The following is a 17,295-nucleotide window of genomic DNA, read 5'->3' as shown; positions in this document are numbered from 1 at the left end:
TACGTTCTTCCAAGCAGTCGCCGCTGCGGCAATTTGCCTCAAACAGCTCGTCCGAAACCGGTGTTAAGCGACCGCCGCGACGCCCGCCCAAAGGCAGCCCGACATGTACGTATGTATGTATCGACTTCGTCATGCAGGAGCAACTTTTGCTCCATAGGTATATCGACTTTGCACTTATCGCGGAAGAAAATTAATTGCAAGAGAATTTTAAGGAAGAGTATGTTGATCGTTTGGAAGATAGTAGAAAATGGTGAAATCAAATAAATCAAATCAAATAAGATACTTGTGAATTATTATTTCAAACGTAACTAAACGGTAATATTCTTTTCAATTGTGATTTTAGTTCTTTTCCATATTATTTTTCGAACAATAGCACGGAATTTTTAATATTCTTTGACAAGTTTTCTTAATTTTTATTTCAGCGTCTATTCAATTCTTGTACTCGATATTTTTTCAGATAATTTCTTTACTCGGCATTGGCAGTCAGAAAGTATGGAACAGAAAACGAGATGCGATAATATCGGTAAGAGTATGTTTATAGACGAAGAAAGGTTTCGTAATTCCATTACATTTTTAAGGATGTTCAATCCTCGTTCATTTATCCTGGGAAGTGAAACTTCATCAATCAATCATATTCTCTCTTACAAATTCTCTCTTACAAATACAAAAAAAAAAAAAAAAAAAAAAAAAAAAAGAAAAGTTCTGGAAATCTATTTTCTTCCGAGGCTAACGGTTGCTGTCAATTCCCTTACTAGAAAGTAATTACTCTGAACTCTCGATCAATCTACATATATACACCGCTTTCGCAAAATTGTGAAAAAAATATGCAAATATCTTCTCTCGTCTTGCACATGTAACTGCGCATTTATCATTCTTAACGTAACGTAACTCATGTGCGACCATTATTTTCATTGTTTCTATATAACAAATAAACTAGGGTTATCTAGTAAGTGAACCGACTGCATTTATTATTTCTATCTTGTATACTAGACCTTTTGCCAAATTTGAATAACCCTCCAATTGTATACAATTCCAATAAAAAAGTCGCTGTAACACTGCCTTTATTTGTTCACTTCGTTAAGATAAATACGAATGATAAACAACAAAAGCCTATACCTCTCAGAAATAGCTAAAATGGAAATGAATAAGAAGAGCGCAAGATATGTATCACGCATGTATTATTCCGGGACTGAAAGCAAGGGAAAATATAAAAATAATAGAGAGAATTAGAGATTCAAAAAATAGGACCATCTTCCATCAACGGTTGATGCAGCATATACATAACATGTAAAACATGTACGTCATTTACAATTACGCATCTATATCACATTGAATCGTTTACTACGCCGAAATGTTAAAATCGAAATTAAACCGTTCAAATAGATTTAATCCCAACTCCATCTTGTAGATTCGGCAATTCGCAATTTCTACGCGATAGTAGACGCGCAAAGTTTAGCGATTCGAGGAAAGTGACCGCAACGGTCCACTAACTGCGATCCACGGGCAAGAAGTTTTTAGAATGGGCTTGATTCGAGATTAGAGTTGCCTGAAGATCAGTCTAAAATGGCGTGAAATTCGTTCTCCGCGTTGAATGTTTTAGAATTTGACAAAATTCGCGTGACTCGGCCGTAGATTTCTGACGACGATTAATTAACGTGCTGATAAATCGTACAAGCGTGACGGCCGTTCGAGCGTGATCGATTTTATCGGCAAAGACAACGCATGCCACGAATCTCGCTTAGGCTCGATGAATATGAACTGGTTTTATCACACGGACGTTCCCATTATTCCATCGATGGCTATTATACGTCCCAACAATGCGTGCAAGTTAACAGGTTTTATTACATGACCTTCCTTTAATCAAATAGAAATAAGAAAAATGTTTTATTTAATAAAATTAAGTTAAGCAAACTCTCCAATTTCTAAATTTGTCGATTTCATAAAATCAACAATCCACTTTCTTCCACCTGCATGAAATCACTGAAACTTTTGTACTTTGTGACCATTGCGAATGTATCAAGTTCGTACCTTCGTTTTTCATGAAATACGCTTCCTAACAGAGTGAAAGGAACACGTAAGATAAAACTAACGGGTTTTGAAGAGATAACAGAAAACAGACTATTTTCTTAACATATATTTTCCAGGTAATTAATAGAAAACTAAAAACACAGTCTCCCGTTTATTCGTGTAACACGAATTTATCTTACGAATTCTACTTACTCAAGTTTGCAAATGATAAATCAAACGAATGAAAGAAACGGGAATACTAATCAAAACTTCTATTTTTGCAGGAGACCGCATGCCTTTAATCAAGATGTGAATCAAGTTCTCTGTCGCGACGGGTCAATTAAAGAAATAAATCAATCGATCATTAATTTCGCCGGTAATGAACTTTTGGTTGATATCTTGTTTTTCGCGAAAAGGAGACACTCTTTTCGTTATTTTCTTTTCTTTTTCTTTTTTTTTTTTTTTTTTTTTTAATTAAATTTATTCTTCCGCGGTAAAAAATCGCAGAAAACAAAAAATTATACACACAATTATTTAGTCTGACATTTCTTTCTCTTGAAATTTTGTTTCTTATATGATACTTTAACTTATATGATAATTTAATAAACTAAAAATCTAAATTAATGTTCTTCTTCATCTCCTAATTAGTCAATGTACACGTACACGAATTCGTAAGAGAAACTATCAGAATTTCATTTTTCGTCATACTCCGAGGTTACTATCCTTTGAGTCTACTAACAATAAAAGAAAGATAGTTTTAAGTAACAAATTTATTTATTAAGATAACTGTTGTGCAAGCTATTGCTTCTTGTTGATGATATTCGGAGGAATATTCCTCATAATAGACGTACTTTTTAATTAGAGTTTAAGCTTTATATTTTACGAATTATTTATTATATTTTATAAATTGCACCGCAGAATCATCCCTTGATCGTTTTCTCATTGTCTTTAATAATTATACAAAATAATCCACACAATATGATTCATGGAATCATTTATCGAATCATTTCTTAACTATTTTTTTCATTTTTTTTTTTATTTTTTTTTTTTTTTTTTTTTTTTTTAATAGATGTACAAAAGTTTCCAGTCAGATAGTCTTTTCACTTCATATTCCAAAAGCGATATCTTTATGAATTTCAAGTAATATTATATATATTATTCTTTATCGTAGTACCGTCGTATCGTAGTATCGTCGTCTTTCGTTATTCCTTCGATCACTCTCGAATTAATCAAGTCAGTAGATTGGATTGGTCACATTATCGACGGACAACGAGGTCCATTATCGTGACGTTTCCTAGCACGGCAAGTTGGACGATCGCTCGGCGAATGAATCGATACCGATTTCTTTTGTGGATCGCAAAACACAGCTTGCTCGACGCGACTGTTCACGGGGGTTTCTTTCGCTAGACGAACTCCGACGGGGTTTTCCAGCAGCTCGCACAACACGGCAGGGCGCTCATCAGCGTGTCCTTGAAGGCCTCGCGGAAGTCGCGGTTGAAGTACGCGTAAATAAGCGGGTTCAGGGCGCTGTTGAAGTAACCTATCCAGAAGAGGACGGATACCACCGTGTCTGGACAGTAGCAGGCCTCGCCACATAGAGTCGTCGTTAGATACCTGGAAAATAAGAATATTTATACGTCGGTTGGGTGTTTTTCTATAAAGTATCGTTCGTGGTGAGATTGGATTACCTTGCGCTCCAATTTAAAGAAAAGAAAAAAAAAAAAAGAAGAAAGAAAGAGAGAGAGAGAGAGAGAGAGAAACACAAAATGGGACACGAAGGAAAGTAGAAAGAAGCAAATGGTAAGTGGCAGATCAGCAAATTGGAGGTTGCTGATTTGCTAAAGGGATGGAAATTTACAAAATAGTATGGAAATTCACTTTTCGACGTATGTATACCAATATTAACAGTTACACCGTATGAAATATTCAATGGAAAACTTTTATTAGGTTCTGGATTTTTATTTAAACTTTGAGCGAAGAATTTGATGATAATAATAATAATGATCATCTAAAGTGCCTAATTTCCCCGAAGAAAGCTTCGAAATCTTTGAATTTTTAAACTTCCCTCGTCTCCAAAGGATGTTCTCCGCCAAGACAAACATCGCTATAAACTTCATTAGTACAAGAAATTTTCGTACGATCTAAATCTAAGCACGTGGTAGTTCTTAACGAAAACTACTATTGGCCTGAACTCTCGCTTTAGAATCGAAGATTCCGAAACTTTCGCCAACTTCCACGCCAATAAAAGCGAGATCTTTATCAAGGACAGTTAACTCGATTAATTTAACTGATAAATCAAGGTTTCGCGCGACGTATTCAAGAGTCGTATCGTAAAGCTGTGCTGCAACGTTCGAAGTGCGGTTTGACACGGACGATTTTCATTAAATCTGAAATATCCTGCGACTGCTGGTCGCCGTATTATTCCCAGCGGTAAGAAGCTAGTGCCATTTCCTATGGAACACCGTTGCCGCCTCGCTTAGTCAGGAAAACAGTTAGATTCCATGCGAAAAGAGGAGTAAACTCTCGGTAAACTCGACTCGAGATGCACACAGATCGGCTTTGCATTAATAAAAGATGCGGCTGGCTCAGCTTTCGTGAGTATTCACCGACTGTGGTGAAAATTGGCCGTCGGAACAAAATCCTGCTGAACAGAAGCTTCTAGCTTCTAGCGAATCTCGTCCGTGTGCTTATACGCGACCGATACGAATCGGAGTTTCTGTCTAGTCTTGGTCCGTTGATGTGGAACAGGGACTCGCTCTTCTAGTCGCGAGATTTATGAGTAAATAGATGCGCGAGGCCACGCAAGTAGAAAACTATCCGTGTTTTATATGAAAAGAATATTTATAGTAAGTACGTATAGTAGTAGGTATTGTAATATACAGAATATAGAATGAAAGAGGGTAGTAAAAACTTTGATTTTACTTGGTGGTAGCACAAGGAAGCACATTCATATAAATATGTAAATATAAAAAGTGATTGTAGATTTTTGCATCCAATGCAGCATTTAAATACTAATTAATTAAAACGAGGATATGTGAAAGGAAATGTAGCCGCTACATATATTGTTACGCCACGAGGCTCAGTAGAGATCGTATTTCTAACCGTCGTTCACGGACCTACAGCGTCGCAGACATATCCTCTTATCTGCCCGACGAAAAACATACATTGTATCGATGAGCGCATAGTTGTCACCAGGCAGCAAGTTCTAGAACCGTCGATTTCGGACCGTTATTTCTAACAAATAAGTCGGCCTGCGTGATCATCGGCGCGAGCGGTGGCGTGATCCGAGCGTAAGGGGGGTCCGTCTCCCCGAAAGACAAAGAATCCGTCTAAAGAGAACAGTTTCAATCGAAACCTCTAACCGATTGGTCGCAATCGAACATTCTAACTGAAAAGTCGCATTCGAACATTCTAACTAAACAGTTGCATTCAAACACTCTAACTGACGAGTCTCGTTCGAAAACGGTAACTGCACAGTCGCATCTGAAAAGTCTCCTTTAAAAATTCATACGGCACGCATCGAGAGCTTTGACGAACGAAAGTCGCTTAGAATATCGAGAAATAACAAAAGACGAGTCGAATTCTATAACGTATTAATTGTATCCACGGCCAAATAATTTGTGACGCTTTTATTGTTATTACGATTTGTTGTTGAATATACACGCTATATATTAAGCTGTTAACCCAGTGTTAAATTCATTCAACCACCCCTGTTATCTTAACCGAAACAAGGGGAACGACTACTTCGCGGCGTCGATCGTCGAATCGTAACGAGAATTTACGCCTCTCGCTGACGCGTTTTCCTCGCGACCGCGTCTCTCCGCCAACAGTCGTAACATATATGTATCGCATACAATGAATGAATTGGAAAAAAAATTCGTTTTATCGATAGCGCAAGAAAAATCCATATAAACGTAATAACATATAAAGTAAACATATAAATATGTATATACTCAAGCGTTAAAGAAATTTTCTAATCTAAACCTTCTAAAAAGGAAGAAAAGAAACGATTCTTTTGGCATTAGGTCTTTCAAACTACGGGTGGAAAAGGATGGTTTCGCATTCGTAAAATTAGAAGAATCAGAGAGGTTTACAGAACCGTATTTTCTGAGATGGTTGACAAGACATCAAACACGAGATCAAAGTCCCAGTTGACCGATTGATTCGAAATTTTCCATACATGACTTCAACACACATACCACAAAAAGCAAAGCTAATAAAAACAAAAAGATCGAGATAATTCGACTTCCAAACTTTGAAATGTCGCGATATTTTCAATTTTCTATACTTTTTCCATTCTAATTCACAATCATAATATTCACATTATTAATTTAGACTTATCTTATTATCTTTAGTCTTATCGATTCAGACAAGCGAAATAACCGGAATAATGCCGGCCAATAAGACACATTTCTTTTAAGGGAAAGTGTGGCAAGTATCTTACAATTTGGTTAATTTGAATTACTTGGATCGTAACGTAGTGTTTACTTACCAAAGGAAAAATGGCAGCCAACAAAGAAGAAACGCTCCCATTATTATTCCAAGCGTCCTGGCAGCTTTATGCTCGGCTCTCCAGCTCTTCGTTTGCTGTCGTATCGAAGTACCTGAAAAAATATAAATTTATATTAATATATAGTTCTTAACGTATCGAATAACGTAATACCGTTTAGTTTCGTGACTGAAGTTAAAAGAATCGGTATGAAAGGTACGGTTAAAGTTAAAGAGAGTACGGTAAGCGACAACTTTTCATAGCTAAAGTAGAAAATCATTAACGTTACAACGATTTTTAGTTTTATGATTAGGTGAAACTATGAAAAAGCTGACTAGTCTCTGATTTCGATGACTTTTAAGTATGTCGTAAAAGTCAATATCACTCATTTCGAATAACCTTCTTCTTCCTATACACGTAAGGGGTGAAACTCGCTCAGATTTCGAGATATTCGCGAAAAGAACAGGAAATTAATTGAAAAATTCCGGACTGACAGCTGAATAAGATAATAGAACTGACAAAATTGTCTCTAGCGTCGGATTAATCGGAAAAATTTTAGTGCGTTTTGAAGAGTTTCAAAGTGAAATGAAAATGTGCGAGAAAAGACTCAGTGTTATGCATGTATGAAAGATTGGTAATTTTGATTGATAAGAAGACATAGTACTGTTTCAAAGACACGTTAGCTTCTACAATAGTTGTGAAACCGGATAAATATGTCGATGACTTTTAAATTTTAGATGTCAGATCGTAGACGTACTACAGACTTAGAACGAATATTTCACTCTCAAACGAAAATTATCTATTAACGGAGTTATAATACTTAAAGGTTGACGATTTGAGTATCAAAATATGAAGAATAACGAATTGTTCAGTTATGTATTAATGCACGATTGTGATATAATTAAAGCATGAAAGCCGGCACTTTTATAAATATCACGGTTGATAGAGAATTTTATAAGAATGAAAGGAATGGAGTGAAAATTTGCCCAACAAATTTTTATTAAAAAATTCCCCGGGATCATAAAGCGCTTGTTAATTATAATTTAATACAACGAACCGTTTTAATTTTTTATACGGCGGTGAAATATTCCATCGAGTCTCCATATTTCAACACAATATTTCCATCATTGTGCATTATTCGTTTGTTTCGCGATATTTTATTGCAGGATAACAACGATTTCTCTTCTTTTTCTTCATTTAAATGTTTTCTGTTCATTATTTTGTTTAAAAACAGAGAATGATTTTAATTTTCTAACGATGTTTCAATTTCTAAAACAGGTTATACGAGTCTCTTACTGTTTTTCATTTTTACCTTGGTCTGGGAAAATATTTGTTCAATCGAACAAACGGAAACACTCTATTGTCGGAAGAAATTTTCACCGCATAACCATCAATTTCCTTCGTACAGTATTCAAGTCCTCCCACGCTCGATCGTTTTCAACTTTTAACTGCATCTTTGTATTATCGTTCATTGTTCTATCGGAACGACCTCACGTCCATGGTATTATTTAATATCGCAAGAACGACGCGCGATTGTGCGTTGCGCACGTTGACGAACCTCATTGAGAATTAATCTGAATTCTAGCACTAACATCTCGATCGTCTGTTTGGGCAGTGAAAAAAATATGTTGAAATCGTCGAACGAATTCGAATATGTTCTGTAGTCACGTTTTGAATAAAAGAAGAGTTTGGCAGTTGCATTCTTAATAAAAAGGATGGGATTGACATTTAATTTTGAATAATTTAGAAAAACTAGAAATCGGTTTCCTAATAAATTCAAAGAGGTCTAAACCGAACGAATAGTAGAATGAATCAAATTTTATTTTATTTCGGTTGGATATCTGAGAAAACGTTAGCGAATGTGAACGTTTTCTTGCGTTGATTTTGATCTTAATTACATTCCAAAATATTGTTTCTAAGATATACGAAACATTTTCCAAATGAATTGAAATAAACGAATAGTATTTCATACCGATGCGAGTAATATTGAAAAACTTGGTTTATATTAGGAATATACAAAGTTTATGACTCTTTTTGTTAATCTTATTTAATTATAAATTTCAATGACAAAAATGTTGAACGAATACAGATAAATTTGGAAATCTTTACTTCGCGCTCATCTAACTGGGATTCGTCTTCGATTAATAGAGAATAATTTTCGAACGAACAAGAAAATAAACATCGCATCTCTAACAATTTAGCGTGATAAAATCACTCGCGTTTACTGCAACGTTGGTATCTAATATCCCACTTTGATCGAGAAAAACAGAGAAATGTTACCGATAGAGAGTTGCGTTGATACGTACTCGAGAAGGTGTTTCGTGGGCGTCGATCGAATCAATACGCTGGCATATCGAAGCAACGAAGCTACTGTTTGTTTGTGCGATCGTTAATTATAACGCGGTTGAAGGGTTAATATAGTTCGATCTAATTGCACAATTAGCAGAAAAATACAATGATAAATGCAGTGGTATACAGAAACTTTTTGCAACCACTGTGGGTTTGCGTCGTTGATATCTCTTCTTTCTACGAAAGATAGCGAATCAATTTCGACGGGGTGATGTCCAAGCAGTGTTTAGATAATGCACAGCTGCAGAATGAGAAAACGGTCGCGTCCGAAAGCCGAAAGCCGAAAGCCGAAAGCCGAAAGTCGAAAGCCGAAAGCCGAAAGCCGAAAGTCGAAAGCCGACGGGTTCGCATGCTCGAATCCGATCAGCCAGATTTAGGTTGGTTGATCGATGCTCACCGGCTTCTTCGCTTTCGTACGATCGATGCGCCGCCCGTCTATTAAGATGCAGGAAGCTTCAATCCCGTGCAGCGGCGCGGCCGATTTAAGTGTACACACGCAATTACTTGTCGGTCTATCAAGCACGCCGACGAATTCATACGGTTCGAAAAATGTAGAATCTTCGGATTCGGATAGTGGAACATCGAGTAACAGGGCTAAATATGAAGATTCTTGGCTCGTAACTCTGGTCGTGAGCAGATAGGATCGATTTTATACGCGATAGATTTTGATGGATACAGAATTTCGAGAAGAATTGCGTTTGATAGATATTATTTGACAAATCTGGCAAATGTGTGACTATCGTCTTTAACAATATAACTCCAAGGAAGTAGATCTCCTTTGATTTCGAGATATAGAAATTATAATCGCCCAATAAAATAGAAGATACATTACTCCTATATTTATGACTTTTTAAATAGTTGCAATTTAAACATTTAAAACGTTATCGAGAAATTTGATGTACTTCTTGCTTATACGGATATTTATATCTAAACACTTGACTATGGTTGAAATAAATCTTGCGCGATATTTAAAATGGCAACATTTATAACAAAAATATTAATCGATCATCGATAATTAATACTAATTAATCGATAGTCCCCTCATAAGTACAATATATCTGTACGTGTGTGCGCGCGTGTGTCATATTTGTACGAATTATTCCATTAACTAGTCTATTATTGAATAATCAATTATATTTTATATAGTTTGATTCTTTCATATATATATATATATATATATATATATATATATATATATATATATATATATGTATTCATACTACAGTGAATCATGAAAACCTTATATATACCTATCGAATTTTTCATAGCATCAAAGTTACTAAAAACGCATTTTGTCGCTAGATCATTTACACTTGTATATCGATACTATTCAAACGATTAGGAGCAATACATGCAAGCGATACAATTCGATCTCTGCTCGCATCATCGAACAGTATGTGCCTTTGTGTGTCAAGAAAATCCGTAGAGCCATCGTTTTTACTATAATATTCTATATTTAAGCGGTGTATGTAGATCCCGGGACTGACTGTATATTAGCGTGAATTTCAGAAAGCCACTGAAGATTTAAATAAAAGTTTTCCTAATAATTCCTGATGATTATTCTTTAACCAATAGTAGTCAGTCCTCTTTTAATCAGCATTTCCAAGCATTTCCTAGCATCTTGAAAACTTCACTACGATGACACAGGAATCGCGTGCCTCTGTGAAAGCGAAGGCTCGACCGCCTGCCTTAAACTTGCCAACGATGAAAATTTATGACGTTTTCGGTCGTTTCATCGGTGTTTGTTTGAATGAGCGTCAACGCTGCAATCTCGGAGAAACGCGCAAGTTCTCGCAGATCGAGCAAATAGTTTTTAATGTTAAACATTTTAATGCAGATAAGATGTAGTTAGTTGGAATTGGTAATGAGAGACGACCGGTGGATGTCGCTTCGTTAAAGCCACTAGCGACCTAGAATTGTTACGCAGATCGTCAGCTTCTACTGTTGTTCTTGCGCTTCGAATTTCATTGACTGAGCTCGGGTGGTACAGAATTTGTTGTCTCCCTCTTCTTTCCTCGCTAACTGCTAAAAAAGCAACGATTGGTTGTATGCTGGATATTATTGTGTCACGAACAACACGAGAAACTTTTATTGTGGTTGTATTTCAAGAACACGATATGCGCTAAAACTTGAAGGTACCACCTATCCAGATTCTCGCTTACTTCTAACAGTAACCGTAACCTCTTATTTCGGAGGCTATGGCTACGTTAAAACTTTTTATACTTTTTCTTACTGTGCGAACAATGTATTGCGAACAATGTATAGTGATACGGTGAAATTAATTGAAAACTATTGATAATTATTTGAGATTTGTTTCTTTCTTTAATCCAGCACGTCAGTCATATCGTATATTCGTTTACTTCGTGGCTTAGAATTAACGCTACTTGATACAGAGTGCAACGAGAATTAGAGCAATTTACCTCGAACCCTAAACAGCATACCTTCGGTTAGGACAGTGCGATATTAGTCGCTATTAGCAGTAGCAAAGATGGGAATAAGACTCGAAAGGATAGCGCAAATCAACGCTGTATCAAAGAAAGATCGTTATTTAATATTTCTACACGTATATATCTCCTCGTATACTTTTTTTTTGTAATGTTATTACTTCCTTACTTATATTTGTAACCTTATTATTACCTAAGCTTGTAATACACGACAAGAATATAACAAGAATAATAAGAATAAAATAGTAAAATGAATATATTAGTAGAACTAGGAATTTGTACAAATATCCGTAGTCTACTTACTACACAAGCTGATATAATACATTCACCATTCTTCAAAAAGCAAAACCCGACGAGCCACTGCAACCTCAAAATTCTCCAAATGAACAAAAAAAGAAAGAAAGAGGAAAAAAAAGAAAAAATAATCCTCCGAATTTACATGAGAACCTAAATGGCTTCCATCCTTGATTCAATTACCACGTATCTCGAATGCGTTGCAAGATGTCAGGTGATTGTAACCATTGTGGACCGGTGCAAAAACCATTCGGTCCGGTTGTCCTCGTAATCGTGCTGGTAACGTGGTGTAATTGGCGAGTGGAGGCGCGTATGCCTCTGCGAAATTACGCATGGAGAGTTGGAGAGTGAAGACACGACGGATACACGACGCACGTGACTTTAAGGAAACGACATTGTCCCACTTTCGGACAATATACGGTTATAGTTGAACGAGGATTACCGCGTCGCTTTTGTCCGACTGCAGTGAATCGCGCAAGCATTCGTAAATTGTTTTAATTACAAATATCGATCGTGGGCCATTTATCTTGTTACTTTTGCAAAGTAATCGTGGTGTAACGTAATTGCTAGTTGCGATGTAATTGTTATTTTGCTATTTCCGTTGGGTCGAGGATTAATGCAGTTTCGACTTATTTACTTATGTATACCTATATTATATACATTTTTTCAATATAATTATAATTGTTACTGGATTGCGGATTTTGTCGCACTTCTATATATTTTTAGGAACATAACTGAAAAGAAATGGAGCCTAAGTGGAAATCTGATAAATTAGTTACAGGTACTATCACCTCTTTGATTTCTATAATTTTGAAATACGTTATAGAAATCAACGTTACGAACACTTTCTTCCTGCATGTATAACACAGCCTTAATAATAACTTTGCGCCGGTAGCAGCGTATGCTACCCAAGCCGAACTCCTATCTTTTGTCCATAGCGTATAACAGTATGTATAACATAAACGACAATTGGACAAGCTTGTATGTTCTGCCGATCCATCCGATGAAAACCTTGTGGCGCAAATGCATACACGCCAGGCTGTAAGAAATGTCTGTTAGTTATAACTCGATTAAAAATGAATATCACCGATCTATTGAGTTTGGTCCAAATGTCAGTTACGCCGTTTACCGCCTACCGCTTTCTGTAAAAGATCGTCATCTAACTGGTCACCACTTTACGGCGTCGCGAACGGAAAATAAAAAATAACCAAAACCTAATTCGATATCCACGATTCAAATGCATGCAGAGTAACGAACATACCAGTAGCTTAAGAATGTCGATTTTTAAAAGAAGTATCGTCAAAAGCCAGGAGTGCGTTACACATCAACAGGTGGATCGAAATTTTGTACGCCTTATTTCTCTGGAAAACGACCCTCGTTTTCAGCTTCGGCGACTCTAAAAATCCCCTAAGATCTAAAAAGTGTCATTATTATTTGATACCCAGACGGTGGAAAATTAAATCATTCGCTCAAACATGGCAATCATCTCTGGCCGTAGACTGTCGTAAACTTCGCGTCACTTTCAATTTGAATCTTTGTGAATATGTTGCGAGAATGGACATTTTTCGAGACATACATCGATTTGTAAAAAGTTATGAACCTATTATTCGTGTGGAAAAACTATTAGTACTATTAGTAAATTAGTAGGCTATTAAACAAAAGGATTTTAACGGAAAGCTGAAGAACGCGAATAAAATCATATAATCTTGCGTTTGTGCGAAATCCATACGTACTAACAACACTAACAACCAAACATACATATGCACGGTATAACGGTAGAAAATTCTTCCATCGTTGTAATATTAATTATTTGTATTAGAAATATTACAAGTTATAGCATTATACATGTATTCAAAAGTACGGTTTTAGATTAGATAGATAAATAGATAGATAGATAGATGGGTAGATAGATAAATGGATAAATGGATAAATAGATAGATAGATAGATAGATAGAGAGAGAGAGAGAGAGAGAGAGAGAGAGAGAGCTAGAACCAGAAGATTTCTTACCGGTCTCTTATTAGAAATGTGGTACACTAATTTAAAGAATGATATCGATCGTATAAGCGTACAGTCGAAAAGAACTGCAAGTAAGTGGAATACTTACTCATTTCCCACTTTTTCGACACGTCGTATATTCGAAACGTGTAGCTAGTTGATATTACCATCAAGATTCTCATTGTTCGAGTAGTTAGATGGGGGCAAACACAAAACACAACGACGGTCGTCGAATTCAATACATATCTAATGTGTCCGCCGCCATTGTCGAAATGTTATTCGAGATCGAATGAGCCTCGAAAGCTGCAGGAGCTTCGTGTCTGTTGCGAGTCGATTAAGCAGTAAGAGGTTCTTAGAGGTAGGCGACACTTTAGGACGACTTTCAACGGACACGTCCTGCGTTTTAGGAACTCGACCGATTAAATTCATGCGAGTTACGATCGTGCGAGTTACGTTCTATTTATATTGGTAGTTGATTGGATTTGCGGTGGAAGATTGCAATTTCACTTACGTAAGTAATTATACTTATTATTCTTTGAACTTTCTTTTGTCCGCCTTTCTACTTTCAGAATTTATAATATTCTGTTGCTTGATACACAACCAATTTACTAGATAAACACAGTCATCGTAGACCAAGACGAACTTAAAGAAATACGAGTCTAAATAAACCCAACCACCAATTATCAAGAAGTAATAAGTACCTTTCAGAAATTCCTTTTATCTCTCATATTGGCTAAGACTTTACGAAAAAGATTTTTTTCTTTCTCAAAATTCGCTACTCAGCTTCACCAAGGAATTCAAACCTGCGAATCCCCATGAGTGTTCATGAAAAAAGAAAAAGAAAAAGAAAAGAAAAGAAAAGAATATCGCATTAACGTACATCGACAATGTCGATTCGTCAAATCTGAGCTAATAAAGTCTCTGGTGATTCTATTTCAGAGCTTTCAGTCGCGAACTTAATGAGATTCGTCTTCCACTTTTATTCTCATCCTCGTCTTTACCCCTTCCTCCTCTTCTTCGACTCCCGTTTCCCCTTCGTCTTCCTTCAAAGAAAAGTAAAACCGGGTAGATACTTTTTACGGAGTCGTATATCGAATCAATCTTCTCGACGACGAAGGGCCAAGAAAAGATTGGCTAGTAGCGAAGAAGAAGAAGAGTTCGAAACCCAATCCTTTTCTTCGGCGTAGTTTGTCGCATAACAAATTGCATTAGACGCTGAGAATTAATGTCACTCTTTCTCACCGCTTTTGTTATTAAAGACACGACGCGACTCAGAGGTGGTCTGGGAGAAATCGAGCGATCTGTCCTTACCGGTCACGTCGACGCTCCAGACGGAAACCGTCTATCTCCTGTCGATCCTCGACCGGAAGAAAAATCCGACATTGTCTGCTGTGACTATCGAGAGAAAATGTAAAGTCGATCGTGAGAAATCGTTCGCCGTTTTTTTAATTGATCGTTATTGGTATTACGAGGAAGAACGTTACGACCATTATCAGTTTTAATTTTAAATTTCGGCTGCTCTCTTGACAATTAACTCCACGATAGGCACTCAAGATTTAAATATAAAAGAAATATCTGTTGGCATCCAAGATTGTAGAAACACACTGTAACTTGGTTGTAACAGCGAGTGTCGTTTTTATCGTTACGATATTTATCACGTCATGTAAAGCTACGCTGAATATTCAGTCGATAGAAGCGTCGATGTAAATGGAAATCGCAGTCGTTTTGTTCGAACATTTTCCATGGTGTCGTCTATCATATCGTATTATAGAGTCCGCATCGGGGTATGGGCCGCGATGGACGCGTGTGTGTGTAGAATACGACGGTGAATTACGATTCCGACAGCTGGAACTGCTTGCTGAATTACCTATCGTTCGTTTCACTACCACGCGCAACTAAGAATAACCGTATGCCTTAAATTGTCATCGATTAGCGATCAACGACGTTCGTGATTAGCTGATGAAGCATTTGATTCGTTGTAAAGATTATGATTCGTGTAATTTACAGATTAAATAGACAGAAAATGAATAAAAAGGAATCGTTACTTGGACTAGAAATGTCTGTTTTAACAAAGAATAATGTATTAAGATAAAGGAATTTTATTTGATTGAAAAGTTATATTTTACCGTTATTATATGTACTGCGTATCTAAGCTGCGGAAATATGAATGTGCGTTCAATGATAATTTTCGCCATAAATGTAACTAGTATTTTCATCGATGTAATAGATTTTGAAACATTTAATTCACTACCCTCGCTTAATAACCTAACCCTCGTAACCCCCTTTAGTTTTGATACTAGTTTACCCTACTGAAACATTCTGAATAACGCACTGCATATAATATGGCAACAATCAAGAGATCACATAATAAAAACGTTCGTTGGCTCGACCTCGAAGTCGCACCTTTTCAACGTAATGTCGTCCGTCGTCCGTTGGTAAAACATTTAAACATCTTTTCTCGCAGCATACCCAGTAACGACCCAATTCTCGAATTCATCAAAATCCTGACTAACAAACTATTCAATCTGCACGGCAAATCTACAGCCGGAAACGAAGCTTCTTCGAAGGATGTCTTATTCTTTATGTAAATTCAATCTAGCTAGATGAAGCAGATCTTGTACCTTCGTCGTCACTTCATCCAGCTCTGTTTCAATAAAATTTTCTATCCCGTGCGTTCGTCGGCTGGCCTAATTTTTTTCCCAAAAGCCTATTCTGTATTCAGCCTATCGTTCATAGATAGCCTGCTGCTGCTCGTCCTTTCACCGATGTTCTTTACGTCAGGATTCGTCGATGGAATCAGCGTACATGTTCTTCGAAAGAAGATCTTATCTCGCCTACGATTTCTTCGCTCAACTCCCAATTCATAAATGATCCGGTAGGATCAAAAGCGGCGACCGCCGTTATTTCTCCATTTCTAGCTGCGTTCCTTTATCACGATGGCCTTCGTACTTCTAGTAAAATGCGATGTGTCTACCTTCGAAAGATTTCAGAGATTTATTCTGTTGCTATCGTGAATAGGTCTCGTTCACGCGAGGTCACATTTCCGACGACGCTTTATTGCATAGATTTACAAGTCAATACTAATTTTCGAAATTTTGAATGCTACAAATACCGAATACCAAATAACGTTGATGACAAAGCTTCGACGAAAAATGATTTCCACAGCATTCACCAGGCAACGCAAGATAGAAGACATTGACGACATCGAGATATCGATGCTTTTCATCATCTCGGTGCATCGGTAATAAAAATATCGGTAATAATAATAAAAATATACCGTAATATACTATAAAAATAACGAAAGGAAATTCGCTAAATACCATAATAAAAATTTGTACGCCATAGAAAAAATATTACAACGATATTATGAAAATAATTTATTCTACTTATGATTTATCGTCTATTTTGTTTCTATTTTTGTTAGAATTCGAGGAAATGGATAATATCCCGTCGTAAGATCAAGAAGAACCCTCGCCAATTTTGAAGAAAATACATTTTCAGAACCTATCGAATCTCCTCTAATCCCTGATCGCTGTGTTTGCTAGAAAAGATAAAAAGAAAAAGAAGAGAAGAAAAAGAAATTGAATAAAAAAGAAGAGAAAGAAAACGATTCCCTAGGAGTAAACGTGAAATTTCAACAACATTAAAAAGTTACAAAGCGGACGAAAGAAAATCCAATTATCTAAATAATCGCTTTAATGCATGTACATTAAAGC

General features: G+C 36.4%; 1 protein-coding gene across 5 annotated transcripts in view; it reads right to left on the bottom strand.

The window, feature by feature from the left end:
• Window positions 1-476: 476 nt before the first annotated feature.
• Window positions 477-17,295, bottom strand: part of LOC139993859 (octopamine receptor beta-1R) — a 121,355-nt gene continuing 104,536 nt past the window's right edge. For 4 of the 5 annotated variants that reach the window (XM_072015978.1, XM_072015976.1, XM_072015977.1 and 1 more), the window contains 2 exons: window positions 6,500-6,611; window positions 477-3,621 (listed from right to left, as the gene is read on the bottom strand). In XM_072015978.1, the coding sequence (XP_071872079.1) occupies window positions 3,411-3,621; window positions 6,500-6,611 (323 nt within the window). In that variant the 3' untranslated portion in view covers window positions 477-3,410. The remainder of the gene's footprint in view (window positions 3,622-6,499; window positions 6,612-17,295) is intronic. The other variant, XM_072015980.1, reaches the window with a different exon arrangement.

The sequence above is a fragment of the Bombus fervidus genome, chromosome 13 (assembly GCF_041682495.2).
Source record: "Bombus fervidus isolate BK054 chromosome 13, iyBomFerv1, whole genome shotgun sequence".
NCBI classification, from domain to species: Eukaryota; Metazoa; Arthropoda; class Insecta; order Hymenoptera; family Apidae; genus Bombus; species Bombus fervidus.
The sequence above is the reverse complement of the archived record's forward strand: the minus strand, read 5'-3'. Positions and strand labels throughout refer to the sequence as shown.